The sequence below is a fragment of the Euleptes europaea genome, chromosome 15 (genome assembly GCF_029931775.1).
Source record: "Euleptes europaea isolate rEulEur1 chromosome 15, rEulEur1.hap1, whole genome shotgun sequence".
In the NCBI taxonomy this organism is placed as follows: Eukaryota; Metazoa; Chordata; class Lepidosauria; order Squamata; family Sphaerodactylidae; genus Euleptes; species Euleptes europaea.
The window spans coordinates 48,645,719-48,660,968 of NC_079326.1; the positions used below are offsets into that span (position 1 = coordinate 48,645,719).

The window sequence follows — 15,250 nt, forward strand, 5'->3', positions numbered from 1 at the left end:
GGCTGCATATCGGCATCCCTATTTGGAAGCAGCCCTTAGTAAAACAGTCTGCAGCAACCGCCCTACTGTCGTACCGCTAAAAATAGTTGCTGCGGCATTTCCCACTTAACACTATTTGACACTGTAGATACCACCAACTTTGGCGGACGTATTTAAGGAACTGTCATACTGCGTCATACCAACGGTCCGTCTTGCCCGGCGCTGTCAATTGCTACCGGCATTTGCTTGGCGAGCTCTTCCGCTGATGTCTTTCTTAGTCCCGCTACCTGACACACTCCAGAGGGAAGTACACATTATATGAGGCACACAGGGCTGCTGCAGGAAACACCGGCACTGTATCCTCAGTCTCCCCCTTCTTAATGTGGTACTTCCACTTGTCCTGATGTCATGGAGAGCCAGCGTGGTGTAGTGATCAAAAGTGGTGGTTTGGAGTGGTGGAGTCTGATCTGGAGAACCGGGTTTGATTCCCCACTCCTCCACATTAAAGGCGGAGGTCAATCTGGGGAATTGGATTTGTTTCTCCACTCCTACACATGAGGCCAGCTGGGTGACCTTGGGCAAGTTACAGCTCTGTTAGAGCTCTCTCAGCCCCACCTACCTCACAGGGTGTCTGTTGTGGGGAGGGGAAGGGAAGGTGACTGTTAGCCGGTTTGAGTCTCCCTTAAGTGGCAGAGAAAGTCGGCATATAAAAACCAACTCTTCTTCTTCTTCTTCTTCTTCTTCTTCTTCTTCTGCTTCTGCTTCTTCTGCGTTTGCCTGCCCTGCCTCTTTCCCTCTTAGCAGATGGCCAACAGAGCAGCATTTTGGCAGGGAAATTTTCAACTTAAGATTCTCAAGCAGCAGAAGAATGGGAAGAATGGTATTTGGAAAGTTTTGCAAGCTGCTGCCACTCACAGGTGACAGCACTGGCTGAGATGGCTTGACGGTTTGATTCATTACGAGACAACTGCTTATGTATTCCAGCGAAGGAGCCGTATTAGCATGTCACGGCAAAACAAAAGAGAGTCGTGCAGCACCTTAAAGACTAACTCATTTACAATAAATGATTCCGGTAGTTTTTAATCACTGTAGCTAACAGCCCGCCCCCCTCTTGCGGACAGGCAAATCCGTGCAATGAGGCCAGCCACGGTTTAGGGCAGGGGTGTCAAATATAAGGCCAGCGGGCTGGATCCGTCCCCTTGACAGCTCTAATTTGGCCTGCGAGCCAGCCACCCCCCCTCACTCTTGATCTGGGCTGGCAAGGCATGGCCCAGCCCGACCAAGTGGCATTTATGTCATACCCAGCCCTCGTAGCAATTGAGTTTGACACCCCTGGTTTAGGGGTTTGCAAACCTGGGGGAATCTCCAGGTTTCCAGAAAAAAAACCCACTTAGTTAAAAAAAACCACCTTAATTTGGAGGCAGCCTTCCCAATTTAGATCATTATCTGCACATGTGCAGATGTTATAAAAATGTGCTGGAGTTTGGGCAACAACCCCAAAGCAGCGACTAGGACGGTCAGCAGGACAAGGAGTTAAGAGATGGCCAGCAACAAGAGAAGGTGGGAAGGAGGGAGGGAACCTGGAGCTGCCAGGAAGGGAATGCAATTTCCCATTCCCTGAGGATCCCCCTCTTGTACATAAGAAATAACTAAATGTATTTATACGCTAAACAAAGCTTTATAGTGCCAAAAAAGAAAGAAAGAAAAGAAGAAGACTTTTTGATTCTTTTTCCCGGACTGAAAGCAGAAGAGCAACCATCACCAAAGACCTGATGGTAGCTGCAGTGCTAATTAGGAAGGACACTGGCAACTTTTAGAAGCAGATTGCTAATGCCTTGTGACGCAGAACAACGCCCTTTAGAGATACGCTCTTCACGTTATGGTTTTATATGCTCTGCTGAAAGTGGAACTACATTGCTACATGTTCGTCGTATTTTTTTTTTTGCCAACTGGGAGGGGTTTCAAGTGGAATATGGGTGGCAGAGGGAGGAGAAACTACTTTCCTTCCTGTCTGGGGACAGCCCTGGACGCCTGCCTCCAGATTCCCCCAGTGGGCTTAAAGGTACAGGGGGAACCCAACCCTACTTGTTGGGTTGGATGCAGACTGAACAGGCAATTATTATCCCCTTCCCACGACAGATTCCCCCATCATGTCATTCTTTGGGGTCACATGAACACATGAAGCTGCCTTACACTGAATCAGACCCTTGGTCCATCAAAGGCAGTGTTGTCTACTCAGACCGGCAGCGGCTCTCCAGGGTCTCAGGCAGGGGTCTTTCACATCACCTACTTGCCTAGTCCTTTAACTGGAGATGCCGGGGATTGAACCTGGGACCTTCTGCATGCCAAGCAGATGCTCTACCACCGAGCCACGGCCCCTCCCCGATGGAATATGGGTCCTCCATCCCATTAAGAGCAGCAATTTGTGGAGATTGGTGGGCTGCAGTGTGTGTGTGTTGGGGGGGGGGGAAGCAGGAAAGTTCCATTCTGCCACTGGAAGAATTTATCTGGAGTCAACCTATTCTAAGAGTTTAGGAGATTTTCTTTTGACACAGAAACAGCCTATGAAAGTCATCCCATGGTCTTTCAGTTATAACATGTGAAGTACTACACATAAAATCATAGACCTGGAAGGGGCCATCTAGGCCATCCAGTCCAACTCCCTGTTCAATGCAGGATCACCCTAGAGCACCCCTGGCAATTCCTTGTCCAACCTCTGCTTAAAGACTGCCAGAGAGGGGGAGCTCACCACCTCCCTAGGTAGCCTATTCCACTGTCAAACAACTCTTACTGTAAAAAATGTTTTCCTAATACCCAAACGGTACCTTTCCTCCTGCAATTTAAAGCCATTATTGCGAGTCCTATCCTCTGCTGCCAACAGGAACAGCTGTGGCAGCCCTTCAAATACTTAAAGAGAGCAATCATGTCCCCCCTCAACCTCCTCTTCTCCAGACTGAACATTCCCAACTCCCTCAGCCTTTCCTTGTAGGGCTTGGTTTCCAGGCCCCTGATCCTAGAGTTGGAAGGGATGACCAGGGTCACCTAGTCCAACCCCCTGCACAATGTACAATTACATAGTTTGTGACAAGTTTTGCCAATGTGGAATATAGCTGTGCCTGGATTTTAACCTGGTTAAGGTGCCCTGCGTACAAAACACAGCAGAATGAAAGTCCTTTTTACTAGCGTCATAAAGCTCATCTTCCTGCCTTCCCATCTCATATGTTCAAAATTATTATTTTCAGGCTGGTGTTTCCAAACTCTGCTTTCAGTTATCACAGCATCTTTCCCATACCCACTTTCTAGAGTAACTGGCAACTTTCACTTGCCTAATTTCTCATGCCAAAAAAAAAAATATTTAGCGGCATCCAGTGAAGATTTTAATGAAGAGAAGAAAAAGACAAAATGGACGTACGATATCTTAAGAAGGTATGTCTGCACCCTGTATAAAGATAAGAATGCACACCCCCTTCACAGCAAGGCACGAAGGCATGCAGGACAGATATCCTAGAATAGGGTTGCCTAGGTCAGGAAATTCCAGGCGATTTGAAGGTGGAGCCTGGGGAGAGCGGGGTTTGGGAAGGGGAGGTATCTCAGCTGCATACAATGCCACAGAGTCCATCTGACAAGTGTGTGTATAAAGTGCCATCAAATCGCAGCCAACTTATAGAATAGAATCATAGAATCATAGAGTTGGAAGGGACCACCAGGGTCATCTAGTCCAACCCCCTGCACAATGCAGGAAATTCACAACTACCTCCCCCCCACACCCCCAGTGACTCATACGTCATGCCCAGAAGATGGCCAAGGTGACCTCCCTCTCATGATCAGCCCAAGGTCATAGAGTCAGCATTGCTGACAGATGGCCATCTAGCCTCCTCTTAAAAACCTCCAGGGAAGGAGAGCTTACCACCTCCCGAGGAAGCCTGTTCCACCGCTTTAACTGTTAGAAAATTCTTCCAGATATCTAGACGGAAACTCTTTTGATTTAATTTCAACCCGTTGGTTCTGGTCTGACCTTCTGGAGCAACAGAAAACAACCCCGTGCAAGAGACTAACAGAGGTGGTTTGCCATTGCTTGCCTCTGCACAACCCTGGCATTCCTTGGTGGTCTCCCAACCAATTACTAACCAGGGCTAACCCTGCTTAGCTTACGAGATCTGACGAGATCAGGCTAGCCTGGGCCATCCAAGTAAAGGCCCTGCCTGCGTACCTGCCATCAATCAGAGGAAGCTCCAAACAGTTTAAGCCCAGTTCTAAGCAGCTGCCTACCATGCTAACCTCATATCCATGCAATATCAAAAACTGATATGCTCATAAAAAGTGGTCAATCTTAGGATCTGGGTCTATGGCTGCTTTTCGCTTTTTCTTTTTTCTTTTGCTGTCGTCATATGTGACTTATGGTGACCCTGTAGGGTTTTCAAGACAAGAGACACTCAGAGGTGGTTTGGCATCGCCTGTTTCTGTGTAGTGACCCTGGTATTCCTTGGTGGTCTCCCATCCAAATGCTAACCGGGGCTGACCCTGCTTAGCTTCCAAGATCTGACGAGTTTAGGCTCGCCTTCACTACGGAAATATAGAAGTCCTACAAATAAGCCAGCAAATATTAAGGATCACAATAACCACAATCATGTGTCTCAAGAATATGTAACAACTTCAGACCAACACAAACTGTTTTGGATGCCCCCTTTACCAGACTCTTGGTCGCAAGGCCAAAAAGACTCTGAAAACTATTTTTTTTGCAAAGACTTCAACTTCTCCCATCCCCCTGGAAAACAAAAACAAAAAACTCGCATCTCTTCTGGAAGTCGAAGCCAGCAATATGTCAGCAACAGCTTGAGAGATTGCTCCAGGAAGAACACTCTAACCAATAATAAATAAAAAGGGAATGATTTAATATCAGCAGAAAGCTTTTGGGAAGCGGGACGCTCCTCGCGTTCACCACACTGGGGTATTCCATCCCGCAGGTGAAAGGCAGAAAGCGTTACACGAGGAAACGAAATGAAAAATCCCTCCAGACACAGCAGAGCTCCTTCGCCCTTTCTCCCCCTCGCCGAAGCATCACTGACTCAGAAACAAGTTTAATGAGGAGGCCGCTATCTGCGAATTCCTTTCTCCTTTTGTTTCCCTCTACAGGTTTTTTATCAACGCGAAGCATCCCATTTTCTTTTTTTCTTTTTCCAGGCTGGCATTAAGCTATTTAATGCACCATTTCACCCTGCTTCTCTTTTACTAAGTGCCAGCCTTCAAACTGAGGGTGACAGTCGCGCCTGCCTTCCCGTGCCCCCGCCCTGCTGGCACGAGTGGGCCAGCTGCCACGGCCCCTGGCTAAGAGCCCCCCAGGGCAGCCCAGACTTGCCTCTGGGGGCCGGGAAGGAAATCATCTCCACACTCCATATTAATCCTTGCCACCTCATTGCGCTCCTAATTCACTGCTGATTTTGGGGCTGAGCCTCTCTGCGGCTGCCACTAATTCCCCCGGCCTTATACCTTTTAAAGCTTCGCTGCTCCTCCCTAAACGTCGCAAAGGCAGAAGAGTTCATCTGTATCCCTATTTATTAATTGCCACAAATTTTATTACACCAGGACGTAGATGCTGCGTTAGTCCCAAAGCTGTGAGAGCCGGCATAGAGGAGTGGTTAGAGGGCTGGACTGGAATCTGGGAGACCCCCGGTTCAAATCTCCACTCTGACATGGAAACTCACTGGGTGACGTTGGGGCCAGTCACACACACTCAGTCTAACCTACTTCACAGAGTTGTTGTGAGAATAAAACGGAAGTGAGGAGAACAATGTAAGCCACTTTGAGCCCCCATGGGGGAGAAAAGCAGGGTATAAATGAAGAAGAAAAAGAAGAGTTGGTTTTTATATCCCGACATCCTCTACCACTTAAAGAAGAATCAAACTGGCTTACAGTCGCCTTCTCTTCCCCTCCCCACCCTGTGAAGTAGGTGAGGCTGAGAGAGTGTGACTGGCCCAAGGTCACCCAGCTGGCTTCATGTGGAGGAGCGGGGAAACCAACCTGGTTCACCAGATTAGCTTCCGCCGCTCTTGTGGAGGAGTGGGAAATCAAACCCAGTTCTCCAGATCAGAGTCTACCACTCCAAACCACCACTCTTAACCACTACACCACGCTGGCTATCTGAAGGAAACAAACAAATAAATAAAAGCGCAACGCTCAATATATCCTTTCCAAGCCCCTCTTCTGGAAAGACTTCTGGGTGGGTCCTAAGTAGGGCTGCCAACCTCCAGGTGAGGCCTGGACTTCTCCTAGAATTACAAGTGGTCTTCAGATTACATAAGCAGTTCCCCTGGAGGAATTGGCAGATTCAGAGGGTGAACTCGAATGGCATTACTCCCCTGCCGAGCTCCCTCCCCTCTCCAAACTGCTCTCCCCAGTCTCCACCCCCATCTCCAGGACTTCCCAACCTGAAGTTAGCAAACCTAGTCCTAAATCCACATTAATGTTTCATCACAGTTTTCATCACATGTAATCCAGAAGCATGGGACATTGACTTCTCCCACTCTAGGAGAGTTTCCTCTAGTCCTTACAACCAGGCAGAGTAGGCTGTGTAAATATGTACCAGCCGCCCTTGAACAAAGGTGTCTGTGCCTTTGAACAGCTGTGCAACAGGCAGAAATTCAACAGGTGGAGCACCGCCAGGTGGGGAGCTACAATGAGAACAGGGGAAGCTGATTTACATGGTTGTTAAACTAGTTGAAAAGTTTTCTGTGTTCACCGGAAATCTTTCTCCTCCTCCAGTTGAGCACTATGGTGTTCAGCAAGGTGCAAAAGAAGTCAGCCCCTGATTGATTCCTCCCCACCCCCCGCAATCTCTTTGGTAGCAGAATACTCAGGTGGGCCAGCCAGGAAACATGCATCAGTAAGCGCATCCACTTTTATTTCGTTTTGAAGCTGAATATGTATGACTGACGCAGAGACCTGTTTAGTTTGAAAGCTTGCAGATTTACTAAATGACGGAATGGCCCGATGATGACAGTCAACAGCATTCCTGCTTCTAACCAACCCCACTGCCTTCAGACCTTCTCTAGTCTAGTGCCACCTGCTGGTAATTATAAAGCATGTTGCGAATGTAAATCTTTTCTTGCATAGCAGCAATCTCTGTTAGTTTGTTTTTTTCTTTCCTTGCACACACATTCAACTTTTTTTTTTTTTTGAAAAACCATGCGATAAAAATATTGGTAAAATAAATACACCCTTACCTGAAATTCCAAAAGTGTGCTCCCCTGGAAAAGCGGAGATGGGCTCTGCAAAGAAACAGAAAAAACTGAAATTTAGGATTTCCAAGGCAACAAACTATAGACTTCCGGGATGACTGTAGATCATGGGCGGTCCTTGAGATCAATGCAGGGAACACAGATCCTCAGGAACCAGCCTGTGCAGCTTTTCCCAACGGGCAACTGCAGTTTTAAAGGGGGATTAGACAGATTTAGAGAGCCAGCGTGGTGTAGTGGTTAAGGCGTCGGACTAGTGCTTACACTTGGAAGTATCCTACGGGAACCAGTTAACTGAATGCAGGATATTTAACATTGTAAGATTCATATTGTATTGATATAGGAATAATTTGGGGCTGAAAAAATTTTCTTGAAACGGCCGTCCCCCAGCTATTGTCCTCCTCCACAGATTGGAATATTACAAGTACCTCATGGACTTTAAAAAAAAACATCTAAAGACATAAAAGACATTCTTTACAACTATTGTTACCTTTTTAAAGGAAAATATTTTTTGCACAAAGACTGCATTAGAAAGAACATTATATATTTGTGTATATAGTTGTATGTGTGAGTTATGTGTATCACTGCACTTTGGTAGAATATATGTTAAAACACGTTATTTATGTGTTCGCTTTGTACAATTATTGCTGTGCTGATTTCCAAACCGTGTGGTAATAGCACAGGAGTGCTCTTTTTTGTGGTTTGCTAAACCTCCAGGTAGTAGCTGGAGATCTCCCGCTATTACAATTGATCTCCAGTCAACAGAGATCTGTTTCCCTGGAGAAAATGGCCACTTTGGCAAATGGACTCTATGGCATTGAAGCCCCTCCCCTCAACCAAACCCTGCCCTCCTCAGGCTCCGCCCCCAAAACCTCCAGGTATTTTCCAACCCGGAGCTGGGAACCCTACCACAGACAGATTCATGGAGGAGAGGTCTATCAGTGGCTACCAGCCATGGTGACTAAAGAGAACCTTCCCATCAGAGGCAATAAACCTCCACAGACCTGGGCCAGGAAGTAACATCAGCAGGGGGCTCGGCCCCTAGGTTCTGTTGCTGGCCCTCCAGGGTAAACTGGTTACTCGCTGTGTGAGACAGGATGCTGGACTAGGATGCTCAGACCACTGGCCTGATCCAGCAGGGTTCTTCTTACATTCTTATGCTCTTCCCAATACCCCCCCCCCCAATTAACATTATTATGAGTATCTCTGTGACAATGTCAACATTCAAAACCTTAAGAGACTGGGCATCAAAATCAGTAGCAAAAAAAAAAAAAAAAGACTGTCCCTTTAAGGAAAGTAAAGCCTGTAATGGAACAAACTGAGAAGAGAAGAGCTCCCATTATCGTTTGTGCGAACGTTTATTTGCCTGAGTAGTGCAGTGGGTCATTCTGGATCAGACCAAGGCCCATCAAGTACAGCAGTCTGTTCACACAGTGGCCAACCAGGGGCCTCTAGGAAGCCCACAAACAAGACGACTGCAGCAGCTCCATCCTGCCTGGGTTCCAGATAGGCATGCGCCTCTGATCCTGGAGAATAGGTATGCATCATGACTAGGATCCATTTTGACTAGTAGCCATGAATACCCGTCTCCTCCATGAACATGTCCACTCCCCTCTTAAAGCCTTCCAAGTTGGCAGCCATCACCACATCCTGGGGCAGGGAGTTCCACAGTTTAACTATGCGTTGTGTGAAGAAATACTTCCTTTGATCTGTTTTGAATCTCTCACCTTTCAGCTTCAGCAGATGACCCCGCATTCTAGTATTATGAGAGAGGGAGAAAAACTTCTCCCTGTCCACTCTCCCCACACCACGCATAATTTTATAAACCTCTCTCATGCCTCCCCTTAACCGTCTTCTTTCCAAGCTGAAAAGCCCTAAACGTTTTAACCGCTCCTCATAGGGCAGTTGCTCTAGTCCCCTGATCCCCTCCAAGGAATCCCATGTTAGACATGGGACAGTGGAAGCTGGATTCAAATTCCTGTTCAGTCATGCTGCTCACTGGGTGACCCCCAAGGAATTTACTGCCTGTCAGCTTAATCTTCCTGACCAGGTTCTTGTCAAAATGAAACAGCCCCAAGGTTGCCATCACTAATTCTTTGGAAATAAGGTGGGATAGAAACATGGCCAAGGAAAAGTCAATACACAAAAAACTGAATGCCTTAGGAACGAACAGCTTGTTGTTCTCAAATAACATTGAAAGCTCACGAATAATCATCTTGGGCTAGTATTTCAGCACTTCCTTATTGGCCCCATCTGGCGGGGTGAACACATGTAACACCACCTTCGTTCAGTATCTCCTACACCAGCATCGATTTCAACATGGTGTCCTGTTTCAGCCTACTTGTTTTAAGGAGAATATAAGGGGGGAAAGATTCAAAAGTGTAGCTTCAGAGGAAGAACAGGGCTTTGGAAATGCATGAAAGTTTTTTGACACTGGATATGTTTACTGCAGAATAAAGCCTAGATAAAGCTGGACATTGAAGAAAGCTGATAGGAAGAATGTAGATTCTTTTGAAATGTGGTGTTGGAGGAGAGCGTTACGGATACCGTGGACTGCCAAAAAACCAAGTCAGTGGGTTATAGATCAAATCAAACCTGAACTGACCCTAGAAGCTAAAATGACTAAACTGAGGCTATTGTATTTTGGTCACATTATGAAGGCAAGAGTCACTGGAGAAGACAATCATGCTAGGAAAAATTGAGGGCAGCAGGAAAAGAGGAAGACCCAACAAGAGATGGATTGACTCAATAAAGGAAGCCACAGCCCTCAGTTTGCAAGACCTGAGCAAGGCTGTTAAAGATAGGACATTTTGGAGGACATTGATTCATAGGGTTGCCATGAGTCGGAAGCGACTTGACAGCACTTAACACACACACAAGTGTGTTTGGTTGGGGGGCGGGAGGAGAATATGACTCGAGTTTTTCCTCATATCTGAAAGGTTTCCCTAAAGATGTATGTGTGTGAAGGAGCAGTAACATTCCCATGAGCTTAGGACTCTAAATGAAATGCTAGAAGAAGTGGGTCAGGAAGGAAATGCTTTCGAAATGTAAAAATCATTGGGAACAAGTTGCAGAGAATCCTTTGTGGAAGGCTCTTAAAACTGACGCGTCTCTCTCCTGAATGGTCTTTTTTCCTCTCCCAGGAAGGAGAACCAATGCTTCTTTCCTTCAGCCACTTTATGTACATGTGCACAGTGTTTGCCAAACCACTGAGGGAGTTCAAAATTTCTTGCATACTGAGAAGGGTTGAATTGTAAGACTCCCTTAAGTGGTAGAGAAAGTCGGCATATAAAAACCAACCCTCCTCCTCCTCCTCTACTCCTTAAGACCAGTGCTGATAATTGAGGACATTCTGAAGATCCTAAGACTGCTGGAAGTGTTTGCCCCTGATTTTGTATTCAAAGAATGGGTCTAATCCATTTTCTTTTTCTTGGCTGGGCTACTGTGCTTTTACAAGCTGCCTTGCAACCAAACACTCGTCCAGTAAAGCTTTTCCCCAGCATACAATAGAAGCCATAACGGCAGAAGCTTCACCGGCTGAATTTCTGCAGATTGCTGAACTGCTGAAGGCACAAGAACTTTTAAAGGGGGAAACAGGCTGACAATTCTATATGCTGGTAGCATCCAGAGACTTCTACATGGTGCTGTTCAAAAGGAATAGCCACATGTGCCCGTCCCCGTTCCATTCCAGCATATGGGAACCCACCACCCGATCTCTGCTCCTTCAGCCAACATCTCTTCAGTTCTCCTCCTGGCAGTTGTCGCTATTTCATCACTTTTGCCTGTCCTCCAAAAATTGCCAAGGACTGCTGAGAGTCTGCCAAACAATTGGTTTTCCTGCACTTTCCTTCATCTAGAAGCCCCTTCTTATCCTCGCATCTGCTTCCCCCTGTGGGTTTCCACCAGTCCAAGGAGCCCCACTTAAGTAACCCCTGGAACACAGACAGATAATTTCCTAGTTCCTTTGAAGAAATAATATGTTGCACACAACTGGATCAGAGAAACCACACCCCGGTGCATCGTACTGATTCCCTTCCTGGGAAAGGAAAGGACCTATCTGATTATTTCCAGATTTATGCCTGGGACCAAAGACCCCCGGGGCCCAACGACAGTTTAATAATGCAGCGAGTTATTAGATCCTTTCCTCAATTTGAAAAGGAATCTGATTACTTCTCTGGATTACAATTTTAAAACAGAAGCTTGCCCCTCCAGACAGTTCCCTTTCAGGGTCCTGACGGCGGTGGAGGAGCAGAATGGAGATTTCCACATTTCATATCCTGAATGATTCATTTCAAGAACCACCTCTGTCGCTCAGAAAAGTGTGGGAGTCCAGTAGCACCTTAAAGACTAACAAAATTTCTGGCAGGGGTAATGTGCTTTCGTGAGCCACAGCTCATTTCTTCAGATACAGCTAGAATGTGAGTCCATCTGTCCTTCAGTAGAGAAGAGTGGATTAGACACACAATGGCAATGTAAATGTAAAAAGCTTCAGCAAATGAGACTGGATTAGGTGGGATACGCAGAGGAGTAGAAGGCGTGGAGAAATCAGCATTGGTAATGAGACAGGAATCCCAGATCTTGATTAAGTCCTGGAGAATGCATAGTCTTGAGCTTCAGACTAACACAGCTACCCATTGTGATCTTTTTAGCTCAGTTTCTCCCCCCCCCATGTGTCAGGAAGTATCTTCCTGTTTAGAAAATCTACTAAAGAGGCCCCCCCCCACCAGTACAGCTTATAACTTGTAACTGAAAAGGGAGTACATTGAAGCATCCCATTAAAATGTGCCCCCCATTGGAACTTGGGAGGGGGTCTTGGGTGTGATCCAGTTCCACTCAGATCACTGACTATGGTAATTAGATTTGACACAACAGAGCGATTCTCCTAGAGATGGAGAGGACCAAGTCCTATGAGGAAAGGTTGAAGGAGCTGGGTATTTTTAGCCTGAAGAGGAGGTGACCAAGAGGGGATATGATAACCAATTTCAAGTACTTGAAGGGCTGTCATATAGAGGAGGGTGCCGAGGTGTCTTCTGTTGCCCCTGAAGGTCGGACCAGAACCAACGGGCTGAAATTCAATCAAAAGAGTTTCTGTCTAGACATTAGGAAGAACTTTCTAACAGTTACAGCGGTTCCTCAGTGGAATAGGCTTCCTCGGGAGGTGGTGAGCTCTCCTTCCCTGGAGAGTTTTAAGCAGAGGCTAGATGGCCATCTGTCAGCAATGCTGATTCTATTACCTTAGGCAGATCCTGGGAGGAAGGGCTATTTGACCATCTTTTGGGCATGGAGTAGGAGTCTCTGGGTGTGTGGGGGGGAAAGTAGTTGTGAATTTCCTGCACTGTGCAGGGGGTTGGACTAGGTGACCCTGGTGGTCCCTTCCAACTCCATGATTCTAGGAGGAGAAGCCAATCCCCTTTGACAGGCACCTGGCCGAAGCAGTGGTAGGGCAGAGAGATGCTCACCTGCGCCTTCAAAACCAAATGCGGCCATGACATTGAATTTCATGGACATCTAGAGCGGACCCAATCCATCGAAGCCTCACCTAGGAAGCTGGGGTTATGTAACCGACACAGTGTTGAGACTATTAGCAGAGAGAACTTTGGAAGCTGGTTGGAAATCCTCACCCAGTCACAAACTTCGCTGGGGCGGTTTCAAGTCATTCCCTTACTTTTCAGCGTAACTTCATGAGGTTGTTACAAGGATAAAAATGGGCAACCCTCTCTCATAGGGTCATCTGCTGAAGCTGGAGGGTGACAGATTAAAAACAGATCAAAGGAAGTATTTCTTCACACAACGCGTCGTTAAATGGTGGAACTCCCTGCCCCAGGATGTGGTGATGGCTGCCAACTTGGAAGGCTTTAAGAGGGGAGTGGACATGTTCATGGAGGAGAGGGCTATTCATGGCTACTAGTAAAAATGCATACTATTCATGATGCATACCTATTCTCTCCAGGATCAGAGGAGCATGCCTATTATATTAGGTGCTGTGGGACACAGGCAGGACAATGCTGCTGCAGTCATCTTGTTTGTGGGCTTCCCAGAGGCACCTAGTTGGCCACTGTTTGAACAGACTGCTGGACTTGATGGACCTTGGTCTGATCCAGCAGGGCTTTTCTTATGTTCTTAAGGGTGTGTGTGTGTGTGGGGGGGGGGGAAATGTGATAAATGAATGAAATGTATACTCTTTGATCAACATCATGTCAAAGAAAAACGGTAGATGGATAGGACAGGGAAAGGGCATATAGGAAAAATGAATACTCTTGTGACAAAAAAATACTTCACTTTTTATTAAAAAAATATTTCACGGTTTTTGCAACAAACTTTCCTATCTGGTTTATGTCTCAGCACTGAAAAACTGATGAATTCCACTGCAGGGATCTGTTTTGTTACTGTTAATAATGCTCTAAGACTTCCCCACTGATTATTTCTTATTAACAAAAGTCTCGCATTGATTTGATCAGCCCTATCAAGCATGTAATGCCATCTGACAGCTGGTTTCTTGTCTCGAATGTTTTCCCCTTCGCAAAACTTGGTCAGGTTCTTTTCTCAGATGTTTTCCCCAGGAAACCCCCTTACCTAATATGTCTGCCATCCCCTTCTGTCGCAGAGGCAGACATTATTCTCCCAAAGCATCTGAGAGTAAAATTGTGAGTACCCCAAGGTTCTTCCCTAGGCACTGGTTTTCCTTGACTCCCTCCAGAAGGAAAGAGCGAGCTAAACCAATTCCCAAAACTTACCACAAATAGAGAGGTTCTCTCTATTTAACAACTCTCATAAAGGATAGAAACAAATGCGAATCCAGTAGCACCTTAAAGTAGGGTTGCCAACCTCCAGGTGAAGAAGAAGAAAGGGAAATGATTGCAAGCCGGTTTGAGTCTCCCTTAAGTGGTAGAGAAAGTCGGCATATAAAAACCAACTCTTCTTCAAATTCCCAGCAGCAAACACCATGGAAATATACACCCATCTACGCAATGTTCTCTTGGACCATCCTGAGTTGGCAACTGTCCAGAATTCATCTGTCATCTATGGTCTCCTCTATCACATGAAGTAGAAGAGTTGGTTTTTATATGCCGACTTTCTCTATCACTTAAGGAAGAATCAAACCAGCTTACAATCACCTTCTCTTCCCCTTCCCACAACAGACACCCTATGAGGTAGGTGGGGCTGAGGGAGCTTGAAGAGAACTGGGACTAGCCCAAGGTCACCCAGCTGGCTTCATGTGTAGGAGTGGGGAAACAAATCCAGTTCACCAGATTAGCCTCCGCTGCTCATGTGGAGAAGTGGGGAATCAAACCCGGTTCTCCAGATCAGAGTCCAACCCAAAAACTTTCCCATGTCCCAGTGTTGCTTTGGAATGAAATTGTGGATCATCCTAACACGGGCCCAGCCAGGGAATGGAAAGGATGAAGAAAGACACAACGAATGCCCTCTTCACATGGAAAATGTGAAGGCCGCCGAACAGCATCTGCGTTTAGGCTGCTCTGTGAAGCGCGAGTCTGGACCCATGGACTGCTCCATGCCGTTGCCATGAGCCACGTGGCAGAGAAAACCAGACAGGGGTGACCAATCCACATGAACACAAACAGCCGTCATGACTGAAAAATGATGGCAAGCCGGTGCCGCACTGAGCAGAGGTCACACAATAGCAAACAGCAGCTCTTTGACACGAAGCGGGCCTAAGTCCAAAAACATACACACACCAGAAGTGACCTGATCTTCCTCATATAGATCAATGCCTGCATGTGCCGTTGGTGCCACCCAGGCTGGCTATGAGAGCTCATGCGACTCATAGCAAATCCTCAATATAGAGCAGTTGTTCCCAAAGTGGGCAGTACCACCCCCTGGGGGGCACTGGGATTACCTAGGGGGCAGTAAAAGGCAAGGGGGCAGCAGGGGGCACTAGAGGTGGGCCCCTTCAACTGTGTTGTTCACTAATTTACAATAGATCAAGCTATGGCACCATGCTGGCAAATTTGGTGGAAAGTATCAGAATTTTTTCCAGTCTTTCAAGAGCTGGTACCACTGGATCAAGTCCCTTAGTT

General features: G+C 46.7%; 1 protein-coding gene across 1 annotated transcript in view; it reads right to left on the bottom strand.

Annotated features, from left to right (window-relative positions):
• Nucleotides 1-15,250, bottom strand: part of NRP2 (neuropilin 2) — a 219,832-nt gene that overhangs the window by 35,349 nt on the left and 169,233 nt on the right. The window contains exon 15 of the mRNA XM_056861211.1: nucleotides 7,200-7,244. Coding sequence (XP_056717189.1) covers nucleotides 7,200-7,244 — 45 coding nt within the window. The remainder of the gene's footprint in view (nucleotides 1-7,199; nucleotides 7,245-15,250) is intronic.